The following is a 14840-nucleotide window of genomic DNA, read 5'->3' as shown; positions in this document are numbered from 1 at the left end:
TTCAAATAATAAGCTGTTGCTAGAAAATTTTATTCCAAAAACACATTAATTTTTTATTATTTATTTATTTATTTTTTATTATTATTGAAATCATTCTAAAATGTGTTAACACCCTCTGTGTTTATTTCCACCTGCACTCTCCCGCCATTTTTCATTTGCTTGACTTTTCAAGCAAGGGAGAACTCTAGACTGTTAAACATGTAAATTGTCACAAGTATATGCATTTTTACTCTTCTAAAGCAATTTTGTTTTTGGGTAGTCCAGTTCTTTTATAAAAGCAAATTCATCCTTGAATGAATAATATTATACATCTAATATTATTCATCCTTAAATGAATAATATTAAGGAATTTTCTAAATCTTTTAAAACACTATTTATAGCATGGGCGAGTACCCATGGGCTGAGTACATTTTAACTATAATGTTATTTAAAAAGTATTTTTAAAGTGATTTATTATTTTTACTTATATGCACTTTCACTTCTAACTTGTGTGTAATGTCATTTGGATTTCTGATAGAAACCTGAAACAAATAGCAAAAAGATGCATAATTTTCAAAGGTTCTTGTGAAAACAATAAGTTTTTTTTTTTTTTTTTTTTTTAAATCTAAGCATTATCTCTTCTATCATAATTTCCTAATTAGAAAAAAGAGAGAATTTAATCCATTTATTGTTAAATAGTTCCATAAAATAAATCAGTTTCATAAAATGAATCGCCAATACCATTTAGTTCTGTAGTAGGAATGGTTTATGGATATTGGATTTTAAGAGAATGTGAAAATCAGTAATAAGAGAAAGGTGACACCCTCACATCTTTTGTCACTGAAGATCATGTGATGAATTTCATCTTTTAAACATTCAGATCCTTTATTCACAAATTCCAGCAATATACTGAGGGCATAATATTGTATTTAAAGATATAATAGCTATATATATATATATAAGTAGCAAGGCAACTTGAATTAGAGAGACCTTAGTGTGGTATATATATATATAGAGAGAGAGAGAGAGAGCTATTCACTCCTATCTACACATTTTCTGTTTTATGTTCACAACACATTTTTAAATATCTTTGACTACAGAACAGTTTTTAACAACTTCATTCTGAGACTCCTGTACATATAGCTTACGATATGTGTGTATGTATAAGCACACATAATATAAGCTTATATGTGTCATTCTGTTACTGCTGATTTTCACTACGTAGATCATTAAATTAATCTGTTGATCATATTCCTTTCATGCTTCACATACTAAAAACGAGAAAAATGTTAGTTGAAAGAACTAATGATGAATTCAAAGGGAGAACATAAAATAGTTCACAATAAATGGATCAGTGATACAATTTTTTAAATTTCATTTTACTATTATAAATTATCCTAAAACTATCAAATACTTTGTAAAAATATTTTTTCCATTTATTTAAATATATCTTTCATTCATTTTATTGGCATAAATATCATAAAATAAAAAGTGTAATTGATATGTGCATATTTCAGTTTTCTGTCACTAGAACCACCTACAAAAGTTTTAAACAAATAAGAAACAAAAATAATAAAAACCACTAGAGCCATATAATTTAAGAGAAAATTTACTTTATTATTTCAAAAAATAAAATACAAACTAATCTACAGATATAATCTAAAATATTAGGTGATGGAAAGAATTCAGTATACATTCTTAAGCAAACTAATTTACTCACTGGTAAGCAAAAACTAGCTTTTCAAATTAAGAAATTGTTCTATCATAATAAAAGTTTACATGCAAGAATAATACAATAAAAATATTTTCTCATATACATGACTAAAGCTGCCTTTCACTTTTTATTTCGTATCTTGAAGAACAGCAAGAAATGTAATTAAAGCTTCAAATATATATATATATCTTCAAGACTTCTAAAATTCTTCCTATACAAAAACAAAAAATTAAATCAAACAAAGTGTGTCAACCTTTAACAATCATATATTTAATTGACTTTCAACAAAATTAAAAGTTTTCTTAATTACACAAAGTTTATATAAGAAATATATACGCAGTCTTAATAAAAATTTCAAAGTTTTATTTATTAATGCAATACAAAGTCTGAAATCCAGAATGAACTAATCTAGACCTCCAGCAATTTGTTGTGAAAACCGCCCTCCTAAAAAAATTCAGAAAATGGAGAAAGAATTGGATTCCAAAAGTAGTGCTTTAACATTTAGCATATGCTGATTGCTTATGCTGATTGCATATGTGCAGTAGACATTTTTTTTTTTTTTTTTCCATAATAAATCATATGGATGCATTCTTAATTTCAATTCAATGTTAAATAATATATCTCCACATTGAAAAAACAATCATTTATTAGTATAAATCTGTATGATCAATAATTTGGTTTTGCAACCACCATTTGCTTGGCATACATCTCAAACTGAAATGTTGTACTAAAGTTCAGCACTTATTTTACCTCTACTGTATAACTTACATTCCTGAAGTCAAAAGGGCAAATTATTTTTATTTTTTTTACTTTTATCATTACACAACTATCAACTAATAGCAGCTTGAGAAATGACTTACTCAATAATGTTTCTTTCAATATTAGTAACTGAATACCAAACAGTTGTCAACATAAGCATGGTAACCTCTTATGTTGACAACTTGGCAACAATTATAGCCAACTGCACTGCAAAGCGCTGAGTATGCTGATGAGGAGAAATTTAACAGAAATTTCTTTCCATTCTTTTGTATTATTGAATTCTTTTGTATTTACAAAAAGCAATTTTTGTAAATACAGTCAAAAGTCTTTAATTCGGATGTCCATAATCCGGAATGATCTATAATCCGAACCTCAAAGCTACAAACTTTCTGCGCATGCGTAAATGCATAACACATTATAATGCACATAACGCGTTTAGATGTTTTGCTTTCTTACTTTCTTTAATAATGTAAATATCATCTTAATGAATGTAAGTTTATAAAAATAGAGACTAAAATAAGTAATTATGCAAAATCAATTAATAAATCTTGTTTAAATACCAGTCTTCATGATAGATCTAAAATGCTACTCAGAGGATTAAAACATTCATTAATTTAAATTTGTGCTTATATTGATGTTTATTTTATAGAAAATTTATACACACTTTGTAGGAGACTAGCATGGGTCCTCTTTCAGGTGTAAAAATACTCTGCCAGCCAAAATTCTACTATAGGGTAACAAATGTTTTGTATACAGTGAAATACATTTAACTTTAAAATACTTAAGATGAAATATCAGTTAAAACGAAATAATGCAATGGTCTTGACAAACTACTATATATTTTCATGCATTTTCCCCCCCCCTTCTAACATGAAACGAAAATCGCTTAACATAAAAGGATTTCCCTTCTGGGAATGAACAAAATAAGGAAAACACCAGCCGCGCAGGTGAGTTTTAAGAGGGCAGTGAAATTAGAAAGATGTGGTTTCACATGTTTAACAGAAAGGAAGCTAAACCTGACTTTGAAATACCCTTGGAATAGCCTGTGATGCAAGCCAATTTTGTTAATCTGAGCTACTTTCCCCCTACAGCCCTACAAATGCCACACAAAAACGTCTCATCTCTCATAAGTTGGCTTTGGAATTCAGCGATGAGTACATCACAGTGTGTGTAAAAATCAGTGAGTTTGGTTCGCACCAAGAAATGGAGAAGGTGGATATTGAAACTTAGCCAACACTTAATGAAATGTTTGAGGTAGTTTCTGTATCACTGAACTGTTCTACTGTATCATCGGAAGAATTTGTTTTACTAGATGATGATAATGTGTGTACAACCCCAATTATGGCAGACAAAGACATTTTGGAGTTTGTTCATAGCTAAAAAAATATCACTGATGCAGATTCCAATGACAAAAATGAAATGAATAATGCAGCTTTTGTTCCCACGTCATCCGAAATGAAGAACATCATGAAAAGTATGCGCAGTTATTTAGATGCACATTCCAATGGTGAAATGAATAACAAAATGGAAGATATCGAATAATTTGTTGACAGTTTGATGTTAAAAAAGGCAATGCAAAGAAAAATATCAGATTATTTTCCAAAAACTCAATAAATGTTGTGTTTTTCAAAAAACTTGAAAATTTTGTATTCAGTTCTTGTGGTTGTTTTGGTTTCATTGATTTTTATTAAATACATGCATGTATACATATCTATGAAAATAAAATGCACTCTAATAAACTTAATTTTGTTGAATATAAATATATTGAAATATCCTTTAGCACAAAAAAATATTTCAGTCCCCTCAGTTTCATGTTAAAAGATTTTCACTATATATATCCTTTTTTATATTTCCGATTAGCCCTTTGACTACTAACGGGACATATATTTCCCACTAAAAGTTTATAAATTACTGCTGGGTTAAAAAGTACTTTGAATCTCCTAAATGTTGGGGATCATCTTCCAATAGTTGGAAAATCAAGACGCCACTGTGCTCATTGTATACAGATGAACATAGAGAAAAGAACAAATATGAGTTGCCCAATGTGTAATGTTGGGTTATGCAAAGAATGCTTTATCCTGTACCCTATGATGTCAAATCTATTTCATATAATAACGTTTTCCAGAATAATAGGTGTCCTTATAGTAAGTCGATCTCTACGTGTGGGACATATGTAGCCCACCGTTAACTACGGCTGGAACATGTGTGATATGCCTTTGGTTTGAAAACCATTTGTCAAAAAAATCCCAAATGCTAAATTTACCTTATTTATGACATATTTTGTTCACTTGGATAGGAAATGGGGTAATTTTTTTTTAATTTGTAGTCAAAGGGTTAATACAATTTACACAGACGCATGCACCCTCACGCTCCAAAAAGAGAAGCTTTCTTGCTGCTAAGCACAAGTAAACATCAAATGTTGTTGTCATCCACAACAAAGGGGTTTTTTTCCCCCTTTGCTTGCATCTACAAATTGCCTTTACCTTAGCTTGAAAGAGATCTTTAATTTTTATTTCCATTCCAAAGCACTGTAGTACTCATTTATGTAGTTATTAATTTTTATCATTTATTTTTCATACAATATCTATCAGATATTCTTGATACTATATCTAATCTATAATACTAATAAACATTTGCAGCACTGGTTTAATTAACAAATGGTATTTCTAACATCTTGTATTTTTAACCGAGCTACAAAAAAGTGAAACTGGCTACAACAATTTAAAGAGAAAAACAATAATAAGAAAATTATTTTAATATTTGCAAGTTTTTTTTTTTTTTTTTTTTTTTTTTTTTTATTATTATTTTTCTTTTTTTAAACAACCATGATTTAGCATTCAATCTTCTTGTCTACTGTTTTCAAATTCTTATAAGGGCCAGAAAAATGTCTGAAATTTAAAATAATCGGAACGATTACAACTTTTTGTTTTGTTTTTTCATGAAAGACTTCCACTTTCTTTTACACATGAAAGACTTTCTTTTATTTATATTTATTAATGCCACAGAGTTGCCTCATTTTGGCAAGGCACAAAACTGGTAAAGCCATTTAGCAATTTTTTGTACTTAACAACAAAGCACATTCTGATGTTTGGGAAAGTAACACCTTTCTTTTCAGCAGCAAAGATTTTGCTCTTCAAAGCTTTTTACCCCCCTTCAGGAAAGATCCCCCTCCCTTTTTTTTCATTTTATTAATAGAAAACCACTAAAAAACTATATGCCTGTAGAAGTTTCCAAGTAAACCTGGCTTGCATTTAGGTTATGTATGTGGAAAACTATAAAAATGCTGATTTATGTCAGAAAATAAACCTAGAATAAACCTTTCAGCATTCTAGAGGCTAAAGCACTTGATCATTATCATCTTTCAAAATCATTGTGCATCCTTCCCCACCCCTTTAAATTATTAGGAGGGGGGAAATTGGTTTATAACAAAAGGTTTTTTAGGTTCACCAATTCAGGCTTAATATATTTTATCATTTCAGTTAAACTAAGTTTTATTATATATATTACACTGTTGTCATATGTTAAGAATCGTCACTTCCAGCAGCCATTTTAAATTTTATTGTATTTTATAAATTAATAAAAAGCAGATATAAATTAAAGCAAACTGTTTGTATGTATATTTAACATATATGCTGCTACTCCATGATGCCCAAATTTTTAAATTGTATACTTACATAAAATTATTTTTTGTTCCTTTTCCATTCAGGGTGAACTTTTGGAGTTACAGCTGATTCATGAACAGCACTTTCCACATAAGGATTTGGTGAATTCTTGCAGAAATAAATACAAAATTACTACTATTGTATGGCAGGTGTTCAATAAATTCTCAGTCATAATTTAAAAAAAAAAAAAAAAAAAAAAAAAAAAAAAAAAAAAAAAACATGGTGAAATTTTTTCACTATCCTCTGGAAATATGAAAAGGAAAGTACACACAAATGTTATTACTTGATTTTTGAAAAGCTGTTAAATGTTGTCAGTTAGTGCCACCTTTTAATACAAAAAAAAAATATCATAGCTGACAACCTTGAAATATAAAAAACAGGATGTTCTTGTTCCAAAAACAGAGTGTTTTCAGGAGGGTTTTTTTTCATATCGCATGGCAGTACCATTTCAGAAGGACAACAAATTGACTTAAATTCACTTTGTAATGCATGATTCGGATTACTGATATAAAATATATTAATATTTAACTTGATCATAGCTGACAATCTTGAAATCTGAAAAACAGAGAGATTTTTGCATGCAAATTAGGAGAAACCAGCAGGTTTCCAAGTTGTACAACCATGTCATTTCAAAGGAGCTCAAACTGATTTAAATTCACTTCATATCAGGTTATTGAACTAATTGTAGTACAATTCTGATGTAAAATATATTAGTATTTAATTAGATATTCTAAATTGTATGCTCTATTCTGCAGTAAAAATATATTTTAAATTTATTCTGCAGTAAAAATGCATTTTAAATTTTATGCTCCCTGTAGTAAATTATATTTATTGCAGGGAAACATTTTCCTTTGTAGATTCCTTAGTAAAGGATAAAAATTAAAAACGGGAGAGCTGGCAGCTATGAAATATCCAAAGTTGTGTTGGTAATTAAGTTCTTGACAAAAAAAGACACAGCATCAACAAATATTCATGAATGTAGGGTTGCAATCTATGAAGATATAACCTATTACACCATCAAAAAGTGGGCTGCAGGATACAGTGTCACACAAAGACGATTTCAGAGCAGGACACAGTGAAGATGTGACCACTAAAAATGTATGCTGTGAAAATATAACATAGAAAATAGATGATTGATAGTTTCTCAGACTGTTACAAAAACGGGCATCAGTGTTAGATCAGCATAAGAAATTCTGTATGAAAAACTAGAGATACTGAAAGTCTATACCAGACATGTTCCCAAAATATTAACAGTAGAAATAAGAAACATCAGGTCAAATGTTCTCGAAAATAGCTGTCCATAATAAACACCAATAATTTTTTTTATTCACAGGTAGTACAAATTTTGAAATCAATGAATATAAATCGAAAATGATTCAGAGCTAGTAAAGGAGATGCTTCACCACTGTGGTCCATGTATAAAATGTGGTACTTGGAAATGTGATGAATCTTCCCAAGTCCACAAATTTTCCAAGATTTTGATGCAGTTATTTGGAAATGAAGAGGAATACTACTTACTTCCACATAATACTGTAATAACAGATATAATTTCATCAAGCCATAATATAAACCATCAGACAAACTCATCAGAAAATGCTTTTACACAGTGTATCAATATACCAGAATTCAGATTGTTATTTAAAAATACAGTTTTCAACTTCTCCCCAATCTACTGTATTTACAGAAATAGGTCCAAATGACTTCATTTCCTTTTAAAAACTAAAGCAACATTTGCATGGTTGACATTATGGCAATGACAATAATTTGAAAAGTATCATTCAAGAATGGTTTGAAAATTGCTATGAGTGCTTTCTGTTGGAATCCAGTGCTTAATGGATGATTGTACTAGGTATAATAAGTTAAGAGGAATTACGTGAGAAACTTGGAAAATAATTTTAGATACTTTATCTTGTACAAGTGTGTTTGGCTTAAAACTTATTGAACATTTCCCATATATATGTTTTTCAAACATGAATGGAAGATTTAAAAACATATGTCATTTATGAAACTCATATATAACAATTATTGTAAAACAAAACTCCAGGTAAATTCACTTATAATGATTAATTTAATACCAAATTGAGCTATACACTTTTATAATGCTAAACATAAATGAGAGATCTTATTCATTGCTGACTGGCAATAATGTTTAATCATCATGAACAGGATTTTATCACAAAGTGAAAACAATAAACATCTTAAATAGCTTTTCTTCAAAGTGCTCAATAAAATCGAAAATTTTAAGAAAAATATACTTTTTTTTTTTTTTTTAATCAGTAGCTCTAAATTCCCCCCCCCATATCTCTTAATATGATTCTGTAGTTATAAAGTACCTCTAACCTCCCTTTTCAATACCTATGAACCCCCTGAAGCATTCCTGCAATATATCTTATTATTGCAATAGCTTAATGCAATAAATTTAATAAACTACAATGAATAAGGTAAAAAATATAATCAATAAGTTATACTTTCTGTAACTATTCTGTATAACTATTCTGTAATTCTAAACTGAATTCATTTTTTTAAACTATCAGATAGTTATGCAAATATTTAAAGCAATTCATTGTTGTGAAATTTTAAATTTGAGTGAACTTAAGTCTCCAAATAAGTGTTGACTCTGATTTGGTGTCTATGGCAATCAGGAGTAGACATCAAATCAAAGTTATCCAGGACAGTTTTAGTTTTGTGAAAGATGTATTTTTTTACTACTTATCCATTTTTAAATAAATACCACTTTACACTTTCAACAATTTCAAAAAGACAAAAGCTAATTTAAAACAAAATTCCACACTCAAACTGCTTTAAATGTATAATTTGCTCAGTACTGAAAATATGATTGACAGCCAATTCTTTTATATGATATGGAGAGACAAAGTGTGGAAAAGGGATGATTAGACATCATGTATAAAGAATTGAGTAATATGAAAGGTGTAAACAGAATTAATTGCTACTAACTACTTTGCTTTTTTATGCATTTTGGTCAGTAATGGTCACATCTGGATTTCTCTCAGCTGCATCCTTTTATTTAAAGAGTTAAACTTGCTAAATATTTTCCTTTTTATTAGCATTCATTATAACACTTTGCTACTTTTCACCATCACTGGTTACTTTCTGCATACTACTGACTAAATCATCACATTCCTCAAGAAGTACATGTATCACAGGTTGGGAATCACTGAAATGATGAGCTAATGCATGATATTAATTTAGTAGAGGCACTGGTTTATTTGTATTAGCATATGAAGGTCATAACATATACTATGGAAATTAATAAATTATGTTATAGCTAATAGTGTTTCCTTCAAAAACTCTAAAAATTATGCATTTAATCAGCTTGTATTAGAATATATGTTGAGCCTATCATGTGTACTAGTAATTGTGGTTATAAAAACTTACTTTCTTAACCCTCTCAGCGTTAAAACCGGAAAATTCCGTACAGAAGGTTGCCTTCCACATTCATTATACATGAAAATTTCTGCTAGCTTTTAATGTATCTGATTTCAGTTTGGATGTCTATTGGAAGAAAAGGAATCAAGGTACAAAATGAAAGAGTCATTTTTTAATTAAAATCAAGAAAATATCACTTATTCATGACATTTTGAGGAACTTTGAAATTTCAAGGCTAAACCCGTAACGCTGAGAGGGTTATATTGATTAATACTGATTCTTAAATTGATTAATACAAATGAATTACATAAAATAATAAATATTAAGAATTTGTGAAGCAACAAATAAAAATAAAACTTTAAAAGAAATAACTGTCATAATTTTAAAAATTAAAAAAATATTAACCAAATAAAAAAGCTTTGAACTTACAAAATTTAAAGGCCTTCCAGTAAATGGACGTATATTTTTCGGAGTTTTTGCATTTCTGATGTACTATGAAATTAAAATTTTACAAAGCAAATTAATTCAAAGTAAAATAAAAAAAGTGTAAAAACTCAAACAGGAAATTCAAATTAAAAAAAAAAAAAAAATACAAGTTATGCCCAGTATAAACTTTGTCTGCTAAATATATTTTAGCATAAGAAACCAAATACTGATGAATTAACAACTGACAAACAAAAACAATCGAAATGCGCCTTCATTCTATGAAAGCTAATATATTAAAGATAGTAATAACATTTTCATATGCCTTTATAAATATCCAAACAAAAAGTATACATTATTATTTATATCATTTATATATCACATTCAACAAAAATTCAGTATTTCTTCAAATTTAATCACATAACTTTAAAATAAATGGCATAAATTTTCATTATACTCATCAGAGAATTTTTAGATATTTCATGCATTTATAAATGTATACTTCTTGTAATCTTTGTAGGAAAAAAAATCTTTCAAATTCTGTACGGTCAGAAAAATTAATAGTATACCAACTACACCAACCAGCCAAAACATTACGACCACCCCTTGACCCTTGACCATACCTAGTACTTGAGAATGGACTCACTTGAATGACATACATAGCACATGGCAAGTACAAATGTTATTTGACAGTTGTTGCAGATACTCAGGCATTAGTTTGTCAACTATGTATATGTGTAATAAGACATGCTGCTGATTTAATTAACTTTGATAAAGGGCAGACAACAGTAACTTGAAAGTTAAAGACCTGCGTATATCTTCAGCACTGATTTTAAGGTGTTCATGAGCTACTACTGTTGCTGCCTATGAAAAGTAGATGAAAATAGTATTAAATGCTAAGGCATTAAACATCCATGCCTAATCAACAAATATGAATGTTGGAGATTATCCTAATTGAAGGTAATTATGTAGTTGCCAGTTGCTCAAATGATAAAAGAATACAGTGCAAGTTTAAGTCTGAGCATACAGTTTATCAGACTTTTAAATGGGAGATGACTGATGATTATTTTGCCAAAATACCATATAGAAATACAGTTTATCTGGGTCGATAAACATTATGCCATAGATAGGACCCAATCATGTAAAACTATCTTAACAGATAAAAAATGCAAAGGAAGCAAGAAGTCGAGGAAGAGGATAACCAGCACAAGTAGCAAAAAAACTTAAGAGCTGAACGTGCAACCTTGAGTGTAGCGAAGGCGAACTTGGGAAGTCATGAGGATGTAGCAAAAATAAGATACATGTAAAATAAGAATAAGAAAAATATACATAAAATACTAAAAATACTAACTACAACTACAATAAAAACAAAGTGAAAAATACTAATGAGTATATGCAAATAAATGCCATATTAAGTGGGAAAGTTTGAGCCCCTGATAAGGTGGGTTGCAAATGGTGTTAGGCCACAATCCTCCTTGGGAGATTCCATAGCAGACACTCCTCTTATATGATCCTGTTGACTCAACATACCTATACTTATTAATAAGGCCATTAATATTGTGACTACACCATACAGCAATAGAAAAGTGTTGCCTGGCTGGAAGAATCATGTTTTTACAGCATATGAATAACTATCTGGATGGAAGTATACCTTGGTTTCTTTAACACAGGCATTATTCAGTTAATTGTAAATACAATTGTGTAAATAATAATTCTAAATCTCTATATCCAAAAATAAATTCACATTTATATGGAAATGTTCAAAATCCCTCTTTCTGAAGTGAATTACCAGATATCATCAACTCAAACCACAACCAATAGTTGTTATAAAACATACTGTGACATCTAAGGACATTACAAACATCACTGCTGATTGGTTATACCCTTTCGTGACTTCTGCTTTCTCCAGAAACGGATTTTTTTAGCAGGATAACATTCATAAATTCAAATTTTACTACAGTCGTTTGATGAATATGCTAAAGAATTCTAGTTGATGCTCTAATCTCCTGACTAGCTGGAATTATCAATCCTTTTAAGTTCTTCCGAAATGTGCTCTGAACTTATCCTCTTTATCTATGAGAACTGTGTGACTTATGCTTGTAAATATAGTACAATCTTCCTCTAGACACTTGTCAAGGACTCGGAGAATCGACACCATGATAGGCTGTGGTTGTTTTACATGCCAAAGGTAGAGCAACACAGAAATTAAAGGGTTTTATAATGTTTTGGCTGATCAGTATAACTGCCTGTCAGTTGGTTCCTACCAATTAAATTAAATAGTCTAAACTCCATTTTAATACTATCAACGCATAGTGTGCAGAAAATTGTCAAGATGGAGTATATAAGATGAATGTGCTGCTGACTTCCAGTTAAGAGATGGCTGCCAATTTTTATAATATATGATAAATCAAGAAAGATTTTTGAAAATTCAGACTGTAAATTTGCATTTCAGCAATCTCCCCCTTTTCTCAAATAACTGAAAAGTTAATTTTTGACATAGGTAATATGAGACATGACAAATACATAGATTAGCAAAACTCTGCTTGGTATTATCAGCAGGGCTGTGGAGTTGGTAGGGAAAATGACAGACTCTGACTCCCTCATATATATGTAAACATTTACACATGGGTTGTGACTTATTTTTTTAATATAAAAGAATAGATGCTACAGAAAAAGAAGAAAGTAGTAATTTGTGTACATTCAATACACCTTTTGGCAGATACAAATTTAAAAGATTACCTTTTGGTTACCAGATTACCAGAAATTTGCCAAAGAAAATTAAGCCAAATAATAGAAGGTCTAGAAGGCATTGAATGTATTATAGATGGTATTTTAATATGGGGATCTAATGAAAAGGAACATGAGCTACAACTTAAAAAAAAAGTGCTCCAGAGAGCACGAGAAAATAATTTGAAGTTCAATAAGGCTAAATGTAAAATAAAAGTTCATCATGTGAATTATATAGGGCATGAGTTAAGTGAAAATGGACTAAAACCTGATTTTTCTAAAGTGGAAGCAATTGTTAAAATGCCAAAACCTACAGATGTGCCTTTACTACAAACATTTTGGGGAATGATAAATTATTTAGCCAAATATATTCCTAACTACTTAACTACTATTACTGCACCATTAAGACAGTTACTTGAGAAAAATGTTCACTGGCACTGGACTGAAAAACATCAACAAGCTTTCAAAACACTTAAAGAATTGGTTGCAAAAGCACCCGTATTAAAATTCTATGATGTTAATAAGGATGTAACTCTTTCTTCAGTAGATGCAAGTTCTGAAGGATTAGGTGCTGTTTTACTACAAGAAAACCAACCAATTGCTTATGCTTCCAGAGCTCTAACAAAAAGTCAGAAAAATTATGCTCACATAGAAAAAGAGCTTTTAGCTATTACTTTTGAATGTTCTAAATTTCATCAAGCGTATTACAGTTGAAACTGATCATCGACCATTAGAAAGCATAATTAAGAAACCTCTTTTTAAAGCACCACAGCAATTGCAAAAGAATGCTGTTAAATTTATAAAAATATGATCTAAATATACGATACAAAAAGGGTAAAGACTTATTAATAGCAGACACTTTTAGTAAAACATATTTGAATACAACAGAAGAAGATAATGATGAAGATACAGAAATTTGTATGCTGATTCCAGCATCTGATGTCAAAATTTATGAACTGAAGAAAGAAAGTGAATGTGATGCTACACTACAATGCTTAAAGAAATATATTCCGAGAGGTTGGTCAGAAAGGAAACATCAGGTGGAACCGCAAGTCAAAGTATTTTGGGACTACACAGATGCATTGACTATGGAAAATGACTTATTTTTCAAAGAAGGAAGGGTGATTATTCCTTTATCTATGCAAAAAGAGATGTTAAATTTATTCATTTTGGTATAGAAAAATGTAAGAAAAGAGCTAGAGATGTTTTGTTTTGGCCACTTATGAACAAGCAGATAGAAGATAAAATTTCAAAATGTCCTATATGTAATAAATACCACAATAAAAGCATAAGAGAGCCTATGATACTACATAAAGTTCCCAATTTACCATGGTATAAAATTGCAACAGATTTATTTGAGATTAACAAAGATGTATACTTATTAATTGTAGAGTACTATTCCAACTTTTTTTAAATCTCCAAACTACCGGATACTCGAAGTCAGACAGTGATCAATTACATGAAATCTCATTTTGCAAGATACGGTATACCATTGATAGTGATATCTGATAATGGGCCTCAGTTTGTAAGTAAAGAATTTGCAGAATTTCCAAAGAAATACCAATTTAAACATATAACAAGCAGTCCATACCATCCACAGTCGAACAGATTAGCAGAGCACTCAGTACAAATGGCCAAAAAATTGCTAAAGAAAGCTCAAGCAGATCATGCTGATGCTTATTTAGCATTGTTAGCTCATAGGAACACTCCAACTAATGAGATGTTAGGATCACCAGCTCAACGACTTATGAGTAGAAGAACAAGAACCATTCTTCCTACATCCGAAGAATTACTTAAACCTCAAGTTACGAAAAACATAAAAGAAAAAATCAACCAAGAAAGAACTAAGCTGAAGTCGTATTATGATTGTCATACAAAACCATTACCATCACTAAATAAAGGAGATTGTGTTAGGGTACATTAAAATAATCGCTGGAAACCAGCAGTTGTAGAAGAAGTATATATAAGACGCCTTGATCATATATACTGAGATCAGGTGGATCAGTATTCAGAAGAAATAGAAAAGAAATTAGAGAAAACAGATCAGCTGTTGAAGAGAATATCAGAGGAACAGAACAAGGAGTTAATGCACAGAAAACAGATGTAAAAGGATATGATTCCACATATTCTCAAGGGCAAAGTTTAGAAGAACTACCAAATACTGCTAACTCAGAAACAAGGGACAATGA

At 29.9% G+C, this 14840-nt stretch overlaps 1 protein-coding gene across 3 annotated transcripts in view; it reads right to left on the bottom strand.

Moving 5' to 3' along the window:
• Positions 1 to 1575: 1575 nt before the first annotated feature.
• The window catches only part of LOC118190801 (uncharacterized), a 37506-nt gene continuing 24241 nt past the window's right edge, over positions 1576 to 14840 (bottom strand). For 2 of the 3 annotated variants that reach the window (XM_085811754.1, XM_085811755.1), the window contains exons 4-6: positions 9931 to 9993; positions 6127 to 6222; positions 1576 to 1904 (exon numbers count right to left, since the gene is read on the bottom strand). In XM_085811754.1, coding sequence (XP_085667880.1) covers positions 6133 to 6222; positions 9931 to 9993 — 153 coding nt within the window. In that variant the 3' untranslated portion in view covers positions 1576 to 1904; positions 6127 to 6132. The remainder of the gene's footprint in view (positions 1905 to 6126; positions 6223 to 9930; positions 9994 to 14840) is intronic. The other variant, XM_085811756.1, reaches the window with a different exon arrangement.

This window comes from Stegodyphus dumicola, chromosome 2, assembly GCF_044657685.1.
Source record: "Stegodyphus dumicola isolate Sdum_Otavi_A_Nest chromosome 2, ASM4465768v1".
Classification (NCBI taxonomy): domain Eukaryota; kingdom Metazoa; phylum Arthropoda; class Arachnida; order Araneae; family Eresidae; genus Stegodyphus; species Stegodyphus dumicola.
This window is presented reverse-complemented; position numbering and strand designations above follow the sequence as displayed.